At 35.7% G+C, this 18,231-nt stretch overlaps 1 protein-coding gene across 1 annotated transcript in view; it reads left to right on the forward strand.

The window, feature by feature from the left end:
- LOC136280917 (fibrillin-1-like) overlaps window positions 1-18,231 on the forward strand; it is a 196,227-nt gene that overhangs the window by 150,013 nt on the left and 27,983 nt on the right. Inside the window, exon 17 of the mRNA XM_066166748.1 lies at window positions 5,861-5,980. Coding sequence (XP_066022845.1) covers window positions 5,861-5,980 — 120 coding nt within the window. The remainder of the gene's footprint in view (window positions 1-5,860; window positions 5,981-18,231) is intronic.

An 18,231-nucleotide genomic window follows, 5' to 3' on the forward strand; every position in this document is an offset into this window, starting at 1 on the left:
TTGAATTTGTATTGTAGCTGAAAGACCTTGAAGTTGGAGCAAATCGTGTGTGTTGCGTATGCTTGTAGTCCGTGAATTATGGTCATTGTGGCTTTCGCGCAAAATGGATATAAACTTTGACAGAAAAATAATTTCCAACACGAATCGTCAGTATTTGGTCCAAGACTTCCTCGAGACCAGAGTAAGTTTTCAAACAAACAAACCAAATCCAAAGTCTTCCTTTAAAGCAAAACGGAAAACATCACAAATGCGTTTATGAGCAGAAATTAAAACGCGTGCCCACGTATTTTATTAGCTTCAATCATTTCAATGGCACTGAACTGACCGTTATTTACTTTGTTAACCTTCCATTTTCAATGCAAAAAGGTCGGTTTCTATCACTTAATCCATTATTGAATGCAGGTGGTGTTATTTCTGTTTAAAACTAATTTATTTCCGCCCGTGTCATTTTCCATCCCTCTTTATTTTTATTTTGCTGATTCACAACAGTTGATGCACTAAGCTTATAACGGGTCGTTATGACAAAACTTAAATCCTGAACTCAACAAACATGATTTTTAAAGGAAGGAACCGTAGTCTTGAAAACTTGTTTTGAAGACATTAATGGTATTTAACAAGGTTGTGATACTATGTTAGTTGGTTATATTTACCATAGCTAAGCGATTCTAACAACCTACGTTGGCTAGCAAAAGTAAAATTAAAAAATGTCATTCTAGATTTGTACACTTACAAAACTTTCGAAAACTGGTATAAATCTGTTCATTGACGCAAGACAAGAATATTTTTTTTTCAGCTTCAATTCACATGAATTTCCTCTGTTTACGATAACCGTTCGAAGAAAAAAGCCACAGGGAACCTCTTCAGCTTTACATTCTTTTAATAAACACTCAATAGTCAAGCACATGTTTATTGAAACTGGTGCTTGACTTTGTCATATATATATATGTCAATTCGTGCATTTGATCATTTAGGTGGTTAATATCTAAAAAACTCGCCCTCATTTTCCTTAGAAACTTGGACCGTACTGGAGACCTAATAACCTTCTTGGACTGAAATCGCTAATACAATGCAGAAGGAGCACAATAAGGTTTTACGAGGATCAGTAATTATACAATTATAACACCTTTGGCACTTGACCATAGGGGACACTTTCAAGGAATTAATAATAACAATTTATAGTCCAAGACGTATTACTCCAAGTCAATCCGTTGCATTAGGTTAAATTTTTCACCTGGTATTTTTTTACCAATTTATCTTTTTGTGCAAAGAGCCTAAACAGGAAGAGGGAAGTTCATTTCTAGTATTAATGATCCTCTTGGCTTGAAACCAACAGTTGCTATCGTAACCGTAGCTACCAGACAGTGATAAAAGGATACGCATTTAACTCAATAACACTTAAGTTGGGCACAAAAGAACGTTGGATCTTTGAAGGTAAGAAATGATCATACTTAACGCATGGATAACTTGAATTTGGCTTTCATTCCATGATATAAACTGGATATCCACCCTTGACCCCTCTATTTCTGTGTAGTTGATATCAAGCGAAAATGAAATTTACCGAGCTTCCAAATGTGGGTATAAAAAACATTTGGCGAGAAAACAACTTCAGCTATTTGAGAAAAACAGGATCATTATCCTTAATTTTTAGTTTCCTACAACAGGATTCCTTTTTGAACCTTTTTTCAGTGATATTTCTTTAAGTTTATAATTACACCCCTTCTCTTCTCTCATTGAAAAAGTCAGTGTTGGCCGTTCCAAGCTCTTCGCAAATTGTGAAACTGGGAACGACAGGAAATTCAAAAGAGCGATGAGAGAGGATTTAATGCTGTGACGAAGCCCGCTGTCTGGGTTCAAATTACAGTAAAAAAATATAGAGTTGATGACAAAAGTCTTCTTCGTTTGAAATATCCAACTTGTTAAAAACTATAGCCGTTTTTTTCGCTCTGTACTTATCAAGATTTCCTTACAAAAATGGTTTTGTCTCATCCCCATAAATTGATGATTTTGAAATAGAAGACCTTGAAAAATATGGAAGTTGATTTCATGTCTCCTAATCAGAAAAATGAGTCGGGAACTAATTGTTGGCTCATTGGTCCCGTTAAGTCTGTAGCAGTTGTATCTAACGAAGGAAAACCTGAAAATGTTTTATAATTTAGAAGGTATTCCAATGAAGGCCTTGGAGGCCAGATCCGATACTGGATAGTTTGGCTTAATCAAATAATAAATTACGGCAAACCTTTTCCAAATATCAATTTGCTATTATCCTTGAGATGGAGGAGACGCTTGAAACAATATTCAGAGCATCGTCTCACCAAAGCTCTGGATTAAGTATAGCAGCTGTCTACACTGGATTGTGCTCAATCATTATGAGATATCCTAGGGGTTCTGCCTTGGCACTCTTTATGCAATCTTATTATGTAAGTTGCTCGGCAAATTTATAGAATTTCAGTAGTTCTAGGGGAGATTTTCTGTTTCTTCAAACTAAAGAGCATATTAGAACTCATCATTAATTAATCTTGACCTTAATGAATGCGAGGGAAGATAAAATGAATAATTCCTTGGGACTTCAAATAGGAAAGACATCTTTAAATTATTGTGTTCCTGTATTATTTCGAGTTACTGGAAGGGCCAGACGAAAAAATATTTTGCGCGATGTAAGGTGGGTGGCACAGCTTAACAAGTACAAACACTATTTCCCTCGTTCATTTCGTCGAATTTAAACAAGAGACTCACAATCCATGAAAGAACGTGGCTTATTTATAACTTCTGATTTATTTCAAGATATAGTCCAAATTAAGAATTCATGTTTTTGGAAAATGAAAGCGAACTGTGCGAGAACAGGGCTACTGTCTTTCTTGGGGGGATAAGTTTACGCCAACCCGTCTGGTCCTTCACACCGATTGCCATATTTTTGTGAAAATTTTCTTTTCGTTTCTTCAATCAATCTTGCAAGGACTTTTCCCCTGAGGATGAAAAAAAAATACAACAACAACAAAAACAACAAAAACAAAAAAAGGAAAATAAAGAAAAAAAACTGAATCTATGGATCTATAATGTTCTTAAGAATATGTTTATAATGTTATCGTCTTAAACGCACCCCTTTGACTGTAATTATGAAGCAATTGAAGATGATGTTATGGACATTTGTGTGACAAAATCCCTTTTTCTAATATGTTGATGAACACTTGTGGAATCGTAGCCCTTTAAAACCAAAGTGTTTCTAACTGGTACAAAGGAAGACATTGAAATGGTGATCATTCGCAGAATTTAAAACGCATACCCACGTATATTATTTGCATCAATAACTTTACAAGGGGCAGGACTGACATCTGTTCACTTTGTTAAGATCCCATTTTTAATAACAAAAAGGCGGTTTCTATTACTTAACCATTATTCAATGCAGGTGGTCGACACGAATTTGCAGCATATTGAAAACATCAATATTGAGCCCTGTTGTCTTAAGGAAGCATGGAATTTTCAGCGTTTCTAATATTCGCGGTCTGGACTTCATCGATGACTTACTTAACGTTTGGTAAAGGTAAGTAGCAAACTGCGAATCATTTTCTATCACTACATCCATTCTTTAGCCCGAGCTATCTTATTTTCCATCACTCTTTATTCCTATTTCGCTGATTCACAACAGTGAATGCACTGAGCTTATAAAGTGTCGTTTTAAAAAATCTAAAATCCTGAACTCAGCAAACATGAATTTTAAAAGAAGGAATCTCAGTCTTGTGAACTTTTTTTGCAGATATTAATAATATTTAACAAAGGGGTGTTATTATGATGGACCATATCGGAAATTTGCAGTTGTTACAAAAAAACTAAGGATTGCTACGATGAAGAATTGCTTCATTCAAAACGACGTCAATCCTAACGCTCAGCTCATATTTACATGGACGGATAATAAATTCTGTCAAAAACATTTCGTTGAGGTGTTGCAGACGGGAATTCGATAATTTGCATGGAAAAAAAAAAATTGGCCGCTCTTAGCCAACTTAAGCGAAGTTTTTTTTTTTTATAGAAGAACAATGCTGGCATTTGGAATAGACCAATTTGTACTGGTTTTAAACATCTGTCTATAAAAATAGGGTAGCGCGTCTTCTTATAATTTAACCATTGGGTGGGATTGAAAGAATAAAACCTTTGACGCAAAATCCTTCTAAATATTGCTTTTCGAATTGGAGGCTACAAAACTTGCCAAAGAACAATTAGCATAATTGAGATGATCCTTAACAAAACCTTTGCACAGAAGCTTCGTGCAATTTTTCAATTCTGTGTTCTTCCATAATCAATCTCATAGCAAGGATTCCTTAGACTGAAATTAATTCAAATATATATTTCAGTGTTTTTAAAACTCTGTTGTTGTGATAGATATTTCTTCAATAGCAGAAAAATGATGTGGGTGGACTTTGTTCGACATGAGAAAAAATATTAATAAATTAAAACGATGAACAGATTAATGAGTTATTCTCAGAAAACAAGTTACGGAAATAAAGCGATGATTATATTCACCATAGCACATCTGAAATACGACAGTGACTTGACAACTGATGCCAATTTTTATTATCGTGGGTCGAAGGTGAGCTACAAATCGATTTTTCGAAATTGTGGCCTTTGAATAATATAATAACAATAATTAATGTTTTTGCAAGTTTTCGTGTATTCGATCATTCAGTATTTCGTTTCTTCTCTCATTTTTAATTCTTTTTCTTCCGTAGGACGCTTGTGACAAGAGTCCCTACTGCAGAAATAACGCAACTTACCAGTCTGAATTTACACTCAAGGGATATCGATGTTTGTGTCCTCCTGGATTAGAAGGAGAATATTGTGAAAAGGGTATAAGTCTAAGTCAACACTTGAAATGTACGTACACGAGATTTTTTTTCTGATTTTCAGTGCTGGTATGACAACTGTTCTTTAGTTGCTGAAAGTGGCGTGAATTTCTTTCATTGTATAAGGTGCTGAACCTTAGAATCTAAGAACAATTTCTTACAATATTTCATTGAGCGTGTGTAATGTATTCTTCGCTCGCTCGTTTGTATATTTTCGTTTAGTTTTGTTTTGGTTTGTCTGCTTGTTTGTTCCTTTTTTGTTTTTTGTATTTATTTTGTTTTGTTTTGTTTTTATTTTTTTATTTACCTTGAATGTTCGACGCCCTTCCATGGAAAAATAAGAGCAGTTCATATGTGTGCCTAATGCTTAATATAGTAATTGCAAGGAGAGCTCAGAAATGATAGCTTAATTGAAAGTTACCACCAGAGAACCACTCAAAGCAGGAAGCTACAAATAAATTGAGGTTTTTCCTATGGCTCTTTGATAGAAACCAAAATGCTTTTGTCTTTAGTTGATATTTTATTCATGAATTTTTTCCTCTGTTTCTTTCTAATTTTACGACAGATACTAATAAATGCGAAGCATTCACTGGAAAATGCCACAAGGAGGCTACGTGTCATAACACATGCGGATCATACGTGTGTACATGCAAATCTGATTTATCGGAGATGGGCATGATTGTACACGTAACCTTCAGTAGTCTCAAAAGCCGTTAGATTCTTATTGAATAGTACAATCAGATTTTGTTTGGTTTGTTATTTGTTGATGTTTATTTTGATAACGTGGCAAGCCATGTTTTAATTCTTCAAAATAGGTGAGACAGTTACTCGACTAAAAGTTATTAAGTGATAGCTTTTTTGCAGAGATAACTCGTTTTCACTAGGTACGACAATCTCGCGTTCTCCGCAATCCAGCAAAAGGTTGAAAACAGCCATGGCTTGCACTCTTAAACACGGTAATGGCTTATGCACGGCAATTTTTGCATAATTTTGAAATCTCAATTTTTTCATCTGTGACTTCATAGACGTTGACGAGTGTAAAGGAAACCACTCTTGTCACGAGAATGCAAACTGCACCAACACCATTGGATCACATGTGTGCGATTGTCAGCCTGGATATACTGGAAATGGACAAAATTGCACAGGTGAATTTGATTCACATAAGAGGGGTTCATATGTATGTTGATTGTTCAATAGAGTTAACTGCAAGGAGAATTCAGAAATAAGAGCTTAATTGAAATGTTTCACCAGAGAACTACTTAAAACAGAAAGCTACAAAGAAATTGAGGTTTTTCGAACGCTAAGCTCAGGTTAATAAAGGCCTGGGTCATCCTGCCTTTAACCCATATTTTTCACAAAATTGAGAATAACTTAGCTATTTTGCGAGGGATTTTTCTCATACTTGGCAGAAATGTGTATCACTACCATCTCTCTCGGACTGAATTGTGGCAGTGTAATATGATACTCTCAACAGCCAAAAACAGTTAATTTAGGCGCCAAATTCTTCGGTTGCTTTCTTGAGCAATTTCCCACCACTAAAAACAAGGCAAATCAAAATGCAGTTATCGCTATGAATATTTCATTGTTTTCCCACTTGGGATGGCTGCCAAAAAAAAGAGATGTGCTAGGCAAATTAAATCAAGTTTTGTCTCTGCGAAGCTGCTTCCTCTATCATGGTTTTCGCCCGAAAACATCTTAGCCTTTACCTGGTTCCAACTGCTGTCAATGAAAGTAATCCTACAGGTTCCTATTTATTTGGAAAAAAGACAAATTAAAACTGTTTAAGAGGTGGGAATTTTGAAAACTCGCAGTCACGTATTCAACTTAGTGTCCGCCATTTTGACACGCGAGTGTTCAGAAGCAATTAAACTTTCCTAACAACTGCTTTGGGGGATTACTTTTGTAAGTAAATTCATCTGCTTCTTGGAGAAATTGTTTCCAAAGCGTTCAAAAGCCTAAATTTTGATAGACACCATAAGTATACACATCATGATATGATAGAGGATTTATCAAGCTAAATTTAATTTCAAAATTGAATGGTATACCCACAATGAAACTTTTTTCTATACATTTGTTACAAAACATAGTACTTTTTTCTATGCATAAGTTACAAACATTGCAAAACGCTATTGAGCTCTAGAAATGAGCGCTATATTATAAATTCATGTTGCATTGTATTTGCAGTGAAGTCAATGAACATGTTGAGAGCGGTGTTTAGAAGTCTTCGTAGGTTCAAAAGGGTTCTCTTTCGCTTTAAGATAGCGATATCATGACATTTTTTGAGGAAATGAAGATAGCAAAGAAAATGTTATTACCTTCTTTTGATGTCTTCCTCTAAATTGTCGGATTCAGCAGAAGATGGGAAAAACCAATGCAAAGCCGACACTTCAAAATGGCGGATGCCGTTCACGAACGACGCGATCTTGATTCCAAGTAACTATGGTTACTCACGCAGTCCACTCGAATTCCGTGAACCTTGCTGAGGGGGCACTGGAGGCAAAAATCATTTTTGACCCAGGACTTAATTAACCTGAGAGTACTTACGGCTCTTTGATAGAAACCCAAATACTTATAAAGTGATAGCTTTTTATACAGACATCTTGTTTTCTTCATGTACAACAATTTTGCGTTCTCGGAAGCCAGCAAAAGAACATCGTCTCCAGGTTCCAGACTTCGTCAATTGTTTCCCCACTTCCAATCCCCGGACTGGTCTCTAAATCCCCTCGAAGAAACTCTTCTACGCCAATGCTGAAGAGTCTTATTTCAGTTTTTATTTAGAATAATGAAGGGCTGGAAAATAAACTAACAAGAGCTCCGCTTTTAGGCTTGGCTAAATCTATATATTATATGGTAAAGGAGGAAAGTACTTCGTAAATTCGTTTCGACATTTCATTGAAAGGCGCAGTAATTCAATGAATTTGCTAAATATAAACATTAAATGGTAACTCTATGTTGCTGAATCATATACGTGGCTGATGTGTACTGAACATTTTTTCTCATTTATCTATTTTTTACTTAATTTTTTTTTCATTTTTAATCGCGCCTCAGTTCCCTTTAAGTGTAAGATTTAGTTGTGGGAAATGCTGCTCTTTTCACTGTGGTTATTGATGCTTATAAGGGACACTATCAACTTTTATCGCAACCTTGAACATGCATAGTGTTATTCTGTTACGTTGTACATCCAATTTCCAAGTCTAAGTTATGTGTGTATTTTCTCTTCCAGACATTGACGAGTGCAAAATAAACGTTTGCCATCGGGATGCCTATTGCACTAATACCAAGGGTTCGTACAACTGTACTTGCAGTTTAGGATACATTGCAGATGGGTTGAGCTGTAAAGGTAGGTTTGGTTTCTTTCTTGACCTTGGACTTGTGAGAGCAAGCATTCAGTAGACTCGGTTTGAATCGTTCCTGGTCAGGTGGCCATGAACAACCATAGTGTCGATTTTTCGTGTCTATCTCATCCAAATTTTTGTATTTCAGTGATATCAAATTCTCTGGCGAAACGTTTTGTTACTTCATTTACAACTTGTTGAAGTCGGCTGATTTGCCCTTCAATATGTCATACTAATACTTTTTTTGACTCATTTATTTCAGAATGAGGCCTTTCGCAATAAACTTGCAAGTGCTTAGCTGCACACAAAATTTTAACAGTGTTGAAAAATTTTCATTTCCCAGGTTGCTTGATTCTTTTGGAGACAAGTCATTTGAAAAAATCAGTGTGATTTCTAAAATCACTTTCCTCACCCGGCCAAAAGTGTCCTACGAAAGTACAAGTTAATATTTTTGTAAATGCTTAGAAATGATTGTTTTTGTAAAACGCAAGTTTCGGTGCTGATTGGTAAACTGCAAGAATTATAGTTCGGTAAAAAACAAAAACAAAGACAAAAATTGAAAAAAAACTTGACCCCTTAATTAAGCCTAATCGTTTTTCTTTATAAGTCCAAGTTTCAAAACTGATTGGCAAGCTGCCAGGCTTATGACGATAGAATATATCTTGGACCATTGATTTTAATAATCTCAGTCCTATTGCAATTGCCATTTTACTTTGTAGCTGATCCTTGCTATCATTATAATAACCTGAGTGATGCCAATAGAAAGATAAGTTATGCAACACCTCCCGCTTCAGAGCTGTGTGACAGCCAACTCTCTGAGGGATGGTATCGTTTTGTGGGAGCTGCAGGAACAAAAATGCCAACGACACGTGTGCCAGCATACAGATGTGGCACAGACTTCCCAGGCTGGTTGGATGGTGCTTATCCTAGAGTGGAAGATAGTGAAATTCGCAGGAAAGTCTGCTTTAGTGATCGCTCTACTGGTTGCCAATACTCCAAAGGGATTTTTGTAAACAAATGTGGATCCTACTTCATCTACAGACTTCAAACACCTCCTTGCCCCTCACGTTACTGTGGTACAGACTGAATATGAAGCAAAATATTCAAGAAATATGAGGACTCAATAATTGACCCTCAGGTACACGTACTTCAGGGATTTTGAGAAGTCCTCTTTTTATGATGATTTTTTATTTTTTTTTTATAGGGTTTATACGTTGGTGATGTCCTGTTAACTTGCAATCAAAAATGATTTGAATTTCACATTTTACAAAACATCAGTTTCGTAATAATAATCACAAACAGCGAATTACTGCTGAAAGAACTAGTAACAAACAAAAAATGAAAAGAATAGAGAAGGAGAATGCTTCTAGTAAAATCTTAGACAAGCAGGAACATTAAGTAGCATGGTAACTAGCAAAACACAACGAAACTGTGTTCTCAAAACGCTGAAAGCTGCTAAACAGGAAGGAATACATAGCACGGTATGATAATTTTTGCTTCAGCTTATTTTAAAAATTAGATGCCGCTTTTATTAGTGTTAATGGTGTGTTCCTTTAAAAACAAAGGAACACGATTATGTAAGGAATGTTGTATGTAACTACTACCTAGTGTGAGGCAGTAAGGTATGGCATTAAAGTTTAACTGTTTTTATCGCAGTTTCACTCCAAAATTACAAAGTTTCTTTGCTGAAGAATTTTGATAGAAAGATATTCCCTTGTTCCAGTCCTATGAAACTATGCATCATGGCGTGGAAAAGAAATTCCAAATACCAGTGTTAAGAATTTTGGGTTTAGGTTAGGGTAAGGTTTAAGGGTTAGAAGTTGCCCTCGATTCCCCAGTCAAGTGTTTGTGTTCCATGCCCGAGGTGAAATTTAAACGCATAGCAAATGAGATAAACAGTTTTACCACTATTTCTTTATAAAGATTAAAAAAAGAAAGAAAAAATTGGCGTAAATCATAAATGGTCTACTCGGAGGAAACTGAGAGAGGTCGAATCCTTTTGTAGGTCAGCTTTTAAAACTGTGAAAATAGAGGAGAATAGTGAAAGTAATTATTATGTTTTAGAGAAATTGTACAACTCTTAATAAATACATTTATGTTACCTAGAGCATTTTCAACTGAGCGTCGTAAAGTGAACATTACATTAAATTCAACGTATATGAAATAGTAAAAGTCTGATAGCGAAAAAACCGTGATGAAATTTCCAGCACAGCCTGGTGCAATGACCTGAAAAGCCTGAAAACGGATCAGTGCGCTGTGAATGATTTTATAACTAGTTCACTACTGATATGCAAGGTTGATGCTCTCCACTATTGACATACGTGAGTAATATTGGCTGTTATGATCGTAAACTAGAGATAATAGAGGAATAGGAATAAGTCATGACTTTTGACACTCAACTAAACCTGTTCACCAGCTCGAATTACATGTAAAAGCTTTCGCTGTAAGTATTGCTTAATACGACTTTACCTACTCTTTGAATTTTTTGTAAGGTAATTCTCATTACACAAGCAATGCTGGTGTTCAATTGTTATTAATCACTAAACGGTACCTATATCAGTTGCTGATAGTTGTTAGGGTTGAGCAATGCAGTTAAAAGAAACGGAGGCGAGGAGGAAGGAGTTCGAAATGAATAAAAAAAAGGAAATGGTTCATTTCTCTCTTCAGGAGCTTAAAACAATTATGTTTAGTATTTGCAGTCTTCTGTAACTATCCTGTTCCAATCAGGTTGATGATAAAAATAAATAAATAAATAAATAAATAAAATTTTAAAAAGTGAAATTGCCTATTGTCCTAAGTGTCCCTGACACCAAACAAACATTTGAATTACGACATGTACATGTGTCTTAATGAAATTCAATGCAATAAATAATCATCAATGCAATAAATAATCATCAATGCAATAAATAATCATCAATGCAATAAATAATCATCAATGCAATAAATAATCATCAATGCAATAAATAATCATCAATGCAATAAATAATCATCAATGCAATAAATTGATGAAATTAAATGCAATTGCATGAAATAAATACTTTGCTCACGCTTGATACCGATTTTATTCTCCACAGCGAAACGTGACGTTCATCGGTAGGCCTCGATGTCTCTTTAAAGCTTGATTTCGTTTCTAAACTTCCCACCAGTAAGAGATTATTTTTAATTTTGGATCAAAATAAGTGAGTTTTGCACTTTCAAGATCTTGATTATGTACAATTAACTGGTGAATTTGGAAAATGTGTGACTGAAAATATTTGGTGTCAAAGGCGTGATTCACAGGAATAACATTTCACGCGGCGACTATGCCTGTGATGATAGCGTGATCACAAAGGAATGATACAGGTGGCTTCGCCTCCTCTGGGAGGCAGTAGCCACTAAAATTCTGATTAGAAATCACGAGTTGAAAACGTGATCACAGTCTGCTAATTAGATATGATCACGACCTGGAAAGCCACAAGATACCGAGATGCTTCTGTGTGATGAGCACGCCCCTTGCGCTCTATAGAATGCCTTTAAAACAAATGAAAATGTTAAAAAAGAGAGGTAATTTTTGGATACCTGCTAAATTTCAATTGATGAAGACATAATGCTGTTAAATAGGCGTTAACTGCTTTTGGCATTTAATAATTCCCCAGAACAAACTAAGACGTAAGAACCCAACATGGCTAGCTCACACCAATAAACGACTTAATTTATTTAATGACCGCAGAACGTACTGGAAGTAGCCTCTATACATTATTTTATCATTACAGTTGAGTTATTCAATACTTGGTTGTCCATCCGTTGTAGAACACTAGCCAGTGGCCTTCACCATTGAAATGGCGTGAGTAATTAGCCAACTCTCGATTTCGCCGCTGTTTTTCTTTTCTTTTTGCAACACTTTTAAAAAATGAATTTGAAAGCCCTCTTAATAATGTATAAGATGAATCAATTTTCAGATAAACAGTAAGCTATGGAAAAATCCATTTACCGAATCGTTCGTACATTTCCTGTTTCCAGAATGGAGAGACGTATTACTAATTTTAAACCGAACTTTCGCCTTATTGTTTTGGCACACTAAATTTCCATCCATCTCTCCAAAACGGCGAAAAAATTGTAATAGCTTTATGCGCTAAAAAACAATTGGTCTCAAAACTAACCGAAGTAAACACGTACAACAAACATTTAAATTTTTTTTGTTGAATTTCCGTATAATTTAACTCACCAGGAAATGTTTGAAATGTGACAGTTTTTGCTCCAATGAAACATAAATATTTGGAGTCTACCAAGAGAAATCTTGAAAAATATAGAACCATTCTTTCGATCTATGATCTCTTTGGAGAAGGATATATCGAAAAATACCCAGCCATTGGATTGTTTTTAAACGATCGCGTGCAACAACTGTCATAATACCACGTGACGTGCATGTCGCGAGCGATGATCTGCAAATCTCATCTCAGCGTGTCGTCACAGCACAGCAGAGAAATGCACAGTCATAATGTTGTCATTTACAGACTGGAAATAGATAATTGTATAGATTTACTGCTGGGGCGTAAGTTAATTTCATTGTGCTGACCCTTGATGATTGTGAAAAGACATTTATTTGTAAATGAACTTGCATGTTCGAGAGCCCAAACTGTATCAGTAACCACGGCAACAACTTGGTGCGGTACCTTAAACAAATCGAATAGTGCTTGATCCCTCTGGTAAGACACGCTGTATGGGTGTTCGTGCGAAAATTAACAGAGTATTAAAGCTTAAAAACTCTCGGGGGATAAATAAAACAATTGGATAACCTAGAGGAAGATGTTTTTTTCGTCTCGTCACGAACGTGGGACAAAGGGAAAATTATGAGTCCCCACAAGGAGTCGAACCTCAGATTTTCGGATTCCGCGCTCCGATGCTCTAACCAAGTGCACATAGCCACTGAGACTCCACGGTGAGCGATCCTGCATACTGCTACCATCAGCAATTTTGATAGCGTAATGTTTGTAGATAGAAAAGTAAGAGAGATGGTAAGTTTTGAGCTCGTTAAAGAAATCGAGAAGTAAGGTAACTTGAAAATTAGGTTAGTTGGATAACTTCGTCGTTTTTAAAATATCAGAACAGTAAAATAATTTTTGGCAGAATAATTTGATTTCTCCGCTTTAAATTCTTGTTCGAATTCTAGAAGTTAGGTAATTTTTTCAATCAGATAAGTCGTATCATTTTTTCCTTGTAGCAAAAATGTACACTTAGACAGAATTCTTGAAAGCCACTATTACCGATATGTATTTGTCAACGTTGATCCATTTTACAGAATTATGATGAAACTAATTTTGAAAGGAAGATTGTTTCCTGCAATCATCTGTTTGTATAAGGAATAGACCGCACTTTCTACCGGTTTACCAGCGTAAAAACCCATGCAGGATGTTGGGAGAACACGAGAAAATTGTGCAAATCACAAGCCGGAGGTCAGTGATTTTAAGAGTTTTCGTTTAAGCAAGCGCGCTTTCTGATAAAGAACATAGGGAGACATAGTGGATATTTTAATGACTAAAAACCCAGTTGGTCCAAAGGCTCGATAGAACCAACAATTACCCCATAAAACTTAGGAAATTAAATTTTCCAGGGACCAAAATTGTTCGCCACATCGGACATCTGTCCATACCCCTCTTCAGTAAATCCTGGATTGTATTGTGTTTGCAAAACTAAGTAAAATGTGACCTTAATTTTAAAAGGAAAAAAAAAGATATGTTAAATCTCGTTGGTGGAGTCAGATTGTCTAAATCGCTCCATGTCAGCTCAAGGCGTTATTTTTTTCTGTAAGTGCTTCCTAGTTCCCTTAAGTGGCCTTGAAGCATTTTTAAAAAGGTCGCTAAAATTTACGATAAAAACGAAGTAAATCCAACATTCATGGCAGAGGAAAGGATATGGCGTCCAAAGAGAAGCAGACAATCGTTGTCGATCGTGTTCATTCAAAACGTGAAAGTCTTGGGGAACAGCCATCAGCCAGGCAGAAATGTGTCGGCAGCTATCCATTGTCTCTCAAGATGCCGTGGAAAATCGCAGTGGTGCTTGTAGGAAAATATCTTACGACGAACTAGATACATAAATACAAAATACTTAGAAAGTGGTCGAGACTTCACAGCACCGTTTTGTTTTTCACTTCTTAAGAAAATAAAATTTTACGAATTATTTTCTGCAGAAACCCGAAACTACTTATGTAGCCGTAGTGTTCCTCGATTTGGTATGGGTTATCTCAGTGAAATTAAGGAAGGGAGTGCGTACCAAAGAGACGGAAACAGAATACTTGGTGAAGAACACTGACTGGGTTTTACGGGACTCGAACAGCATTTGGGAATGTTTGATGAGTTTAGTTTAGTGGAGTAACATTTCTTTTTTTCGAAAATCATTGAAATGAGACACACGCTTCGCGTTCCACTTCTTTTTTATTTTTTTATTTATTTTTTTTTTTTTGTTGTTGTCTTTTTTTTCTCAGTACAAATCTTTTAGATTTTCCTTTAAAAATACTTGGCTCAAAGTTGGTATTTCAAGTCTCTCGAGTCTTTGTTTTCTTACCTAATAAACTTTTAGAATCCCCTCGAACATCGGATAAGATCATTAATAATATGCACATGAACCTCATTTTCAAACCTTAAACTAAATCGGTGTTTGATGTGCCGAGCGTTTAACTGGGCAGTGTCAATGACTACTAAAATGGATAGCGTGACTGGTTTTAGAAATCTGCAACCTTATTCATTGATTCAGGATTTTTGACTAATCTTTGCCGTTATGAGCAAATGGCTATCAGTCAATGATGGAAGGAAGATGGTGGGATTTAGAGCGATTAACGTCTTATAGACTAGAAACTGGTCTTCTAAACGTGTAGTCTCTGGCGGATGTCACCCTGCAGATACAATCCATTCAGAAAAGCGGGCAGCAATCCATAGTTCGATTTCATTGACACTTACCCAAACACCCTTTAACCATCACCTGGGCAAGTTCCGGCCTCGGTAATCTCAAAAATGTAACCTTTATCTCAGGACAACCACTCCAAAACCTTACAACTGTGTGAATATGCCACCCACATCCGACGGCACACAATGTCTAAATCTTGAAAACCTAGAATCAGAGAATTAATGGTTACATATATAGATCATAAGAATATTATCTGGCTCAATCCGTCTTACGGTAAGAAATATTTAAAGAAATATCACTAACTCATGGAATAACATTTGTAAAAGATAATCATGTTAACAAATCGCACAAACTCCAAAAGGAATAAGCTAAAAGTAAGTTCTGGCTATACACCAAACTAGTGAACACAGTCCAAAAAAAAAAAAAAAAAATCTAACAGAGAGTTTAAAAGCTCGCAGGAAAACCCAGACGACTCCAGCAACAAAAAAAGGCAAGCGGCCGCACTAGTGAACCATAAACACGGCTTATAGGAAAACAGAGTCAAATTTTTAGATGTATATTACGAAGAGGTAATCACGTGATTAGTACAGGCCAGCATTGCTTTAATTTACCTCTACTTTGTTATTAAAAATTCATCATGAACTTATAAATATAGTTCACTCTAATACCGCACAGCTTGCATATATAATCTGCCTATTTCGTTAAATTCTCCTCGGAGGGCTGGTTAAGTAACGCAGAACATATAATTTTCTCTTTCTTTATCATTATTATCTGTTTTCAAGACAGCACATTAAAAGTAAAGGTAAAGGGTTAAAAAAAAAAAAAGACCGGAAAATGAAGTAAAGGCAATGCATAATTCAAAGAAAGAATAAAACTAGTTTGTTGTTTTGCCGCCTTGATGTCCTAGAAGCCTGCTACTTAATGTTTCTACATGATTCTAAGACCCTCAATACTGTATTGTTTCCGTGATGGCTAAAGGGTTCCAGAAGGATTCTGTTTTCGATTATAAAACGACAAATGCAATGCCAGTTTTTGAGTGGCTTTGAGGAATAATCAATGAGTCGTTTCCTTCAGCGGAAGTAGTATTGTCATTGCAGTCAGCATTTGACTGCCCGAACCGATTATTTCATGAAGCTTGAGTAAAACCGGGAAAATTATAATTTGTTAAGTGTAATATGCAAGATTCAGGATGAAGACTATAACATACACCATGCTTCACAAGGTGCATCTTGCAAGCTTGACTACAATATTCTGTATTTCCTTGATTGTCAATTCATATTCTTCATCTGCATCTGCGTTTCAAGGTGCCGCTCAAATATATTTTACATAAGATGAATTGTAATTGATGGACATTAACTCCACGTGAACTTTATTCGAACAGTTTGGTCTATACATAATTGCAAAATAAGCACGAGTCAATATATCGCCTGTCTAAATGAAGTATTCTCTATGTCGTTAAAACGCGAATGAGAAAAGTCGACAGTTAAAATACAACTCGAATAGTAAACAGGGCCTTAAAAGCGACGCTAAATGAGTTCCCTGAAAAATGCGAGTCTCTTAGCTGAGACAAATCCCAAATCCCGAAATCTGTCTTGGAAACAATTTCACAGGTACAAAAGAGAAACATGAAGACTGTTGAGAGAGGTTCGTCAGTGCATAAACTTTCAAGATTGTCTGAGAGTTTTTAATTTCAGAATTAAGAAAATTTGAGCAACTTCCACCGAAGAATCGGGCAAGCTGGAAAAATATGAGATAATTTATTAATGAAGTAATTTTGTGGCTCATAGAAAGACATCGACGGCTTCTTAAACAAAACATTTACTATGTTAAATGATAGGGAAAATTGTTTTGTTTATACCGATAAAAGTGCGCCAAGACTATGTTTTAAAATTACAATAGAGTGCGTGAAGCCAGCTTAATGTTTCATCGTGTAAAAATTGTTGGGACGATTTTATCATACGGACGGAAAACGTTGTGCTTTTTGTCTAACTTATGATGACGAAGCCCTGGGAAGAAGAACGAACGATTTTACAAGAATAGGAACTTTGAAAATAATAACTGTGAGCCATTATTACGTGTCGATTTTAAAGTTGCTTGAGACAAGACAGTAGAAGATTTAATTAACTATGAGTTATATTAAAAGAACGTAAGCAAATTTCAAGAACCTGCATATCACGAAAAAAAAAATCATATTTGCAGCGCCATTAATTTATTTGAACTACACTGTCGACGTGTCATTAAACACGGGCAAGCCAAAAAATATTTAAAAAATAAATTTTGAGTATTTGGTATATCAATGTAAATTTACATCGCATTTTGTTTAAATTTTTTGTCCCCTCTGTCAAAAAAGTTTGTGTTCCGTGTGCTTGACGTCCGTGAATTATGATCATTGTGGCTTTCGCGCAAGATGAAGCCGTATAAACTGTGACAGATAAATTCCAACACAAATCGTCAGTATTTGCTCGAAGACTTCCTCGAGGCTAGTGTAAGTTGTCAAACTAAAATTACGCAACAGGTTGATGAAAGTCAAAAACATTTTTGCTGGACTTGCCTTGAATTCTTACTGAAGTCTATCGTTTTTTCTCTCAAATTCATTTGCATTGCGTTTGTTTGACATGACAAAAACGATCTATAAGTATAATGCCTTTTGCACCTGACGCAAGAGGCGACACTTTCAAGGAATCAATATTAGCATTTTATAGTCCAAGACGCATTACTCCAGTCAATCCTTGGTATCGGGTTAAATTTTTAGCTGGGTATTATTTTACCAAGTTAGTTTTTGTGCAAAGAGCCTAAACAGGAAGAGGGAAGTTCATTTCTAATATTAATGATTGTCTTGGCTGGAAACCAACAGTTTTCGTAAAGAAATTGAAGTTAATGTTATGGAAATTTGTGTACAAAAACCCTTTTTTTCTAATCTGTTGATTAACACTTATGGAATCGTAGCCCCTCAAAACCAAAGAGTTTTTAACAGGCACAAAGGAAGGCATTGAAAAGGTGTTCATTCGCAGACTTTAAAACGCGTACCCACGTATATTATTTGCATCAATAACTTAACAAGGGGCAGGACTGACATCTGTTCACTTTGTTAACATCCCATTTTTAATAACAAAAGGGCGATTTCTATCACATAACCATTATTCAATGCAGGTGGTCGAAACGAATTTGCAGCCTATTGAAAG

This window comes from Pocillopora verrucosa, chromosome 5 (assembly GCF_036669915.1).
Source record: "Pocillopora verrucosa isolate sample1 chromosome 5, ASM3666991v2, whole genome shotgun sequence".
Classification (NCBI taxonomy): Eukaryota; Metazoa; Cnidaria; class Anthozoa; order Scleractinia; family Pocilloporidae; genus Pocillopora; species Pocillopora verrucosa.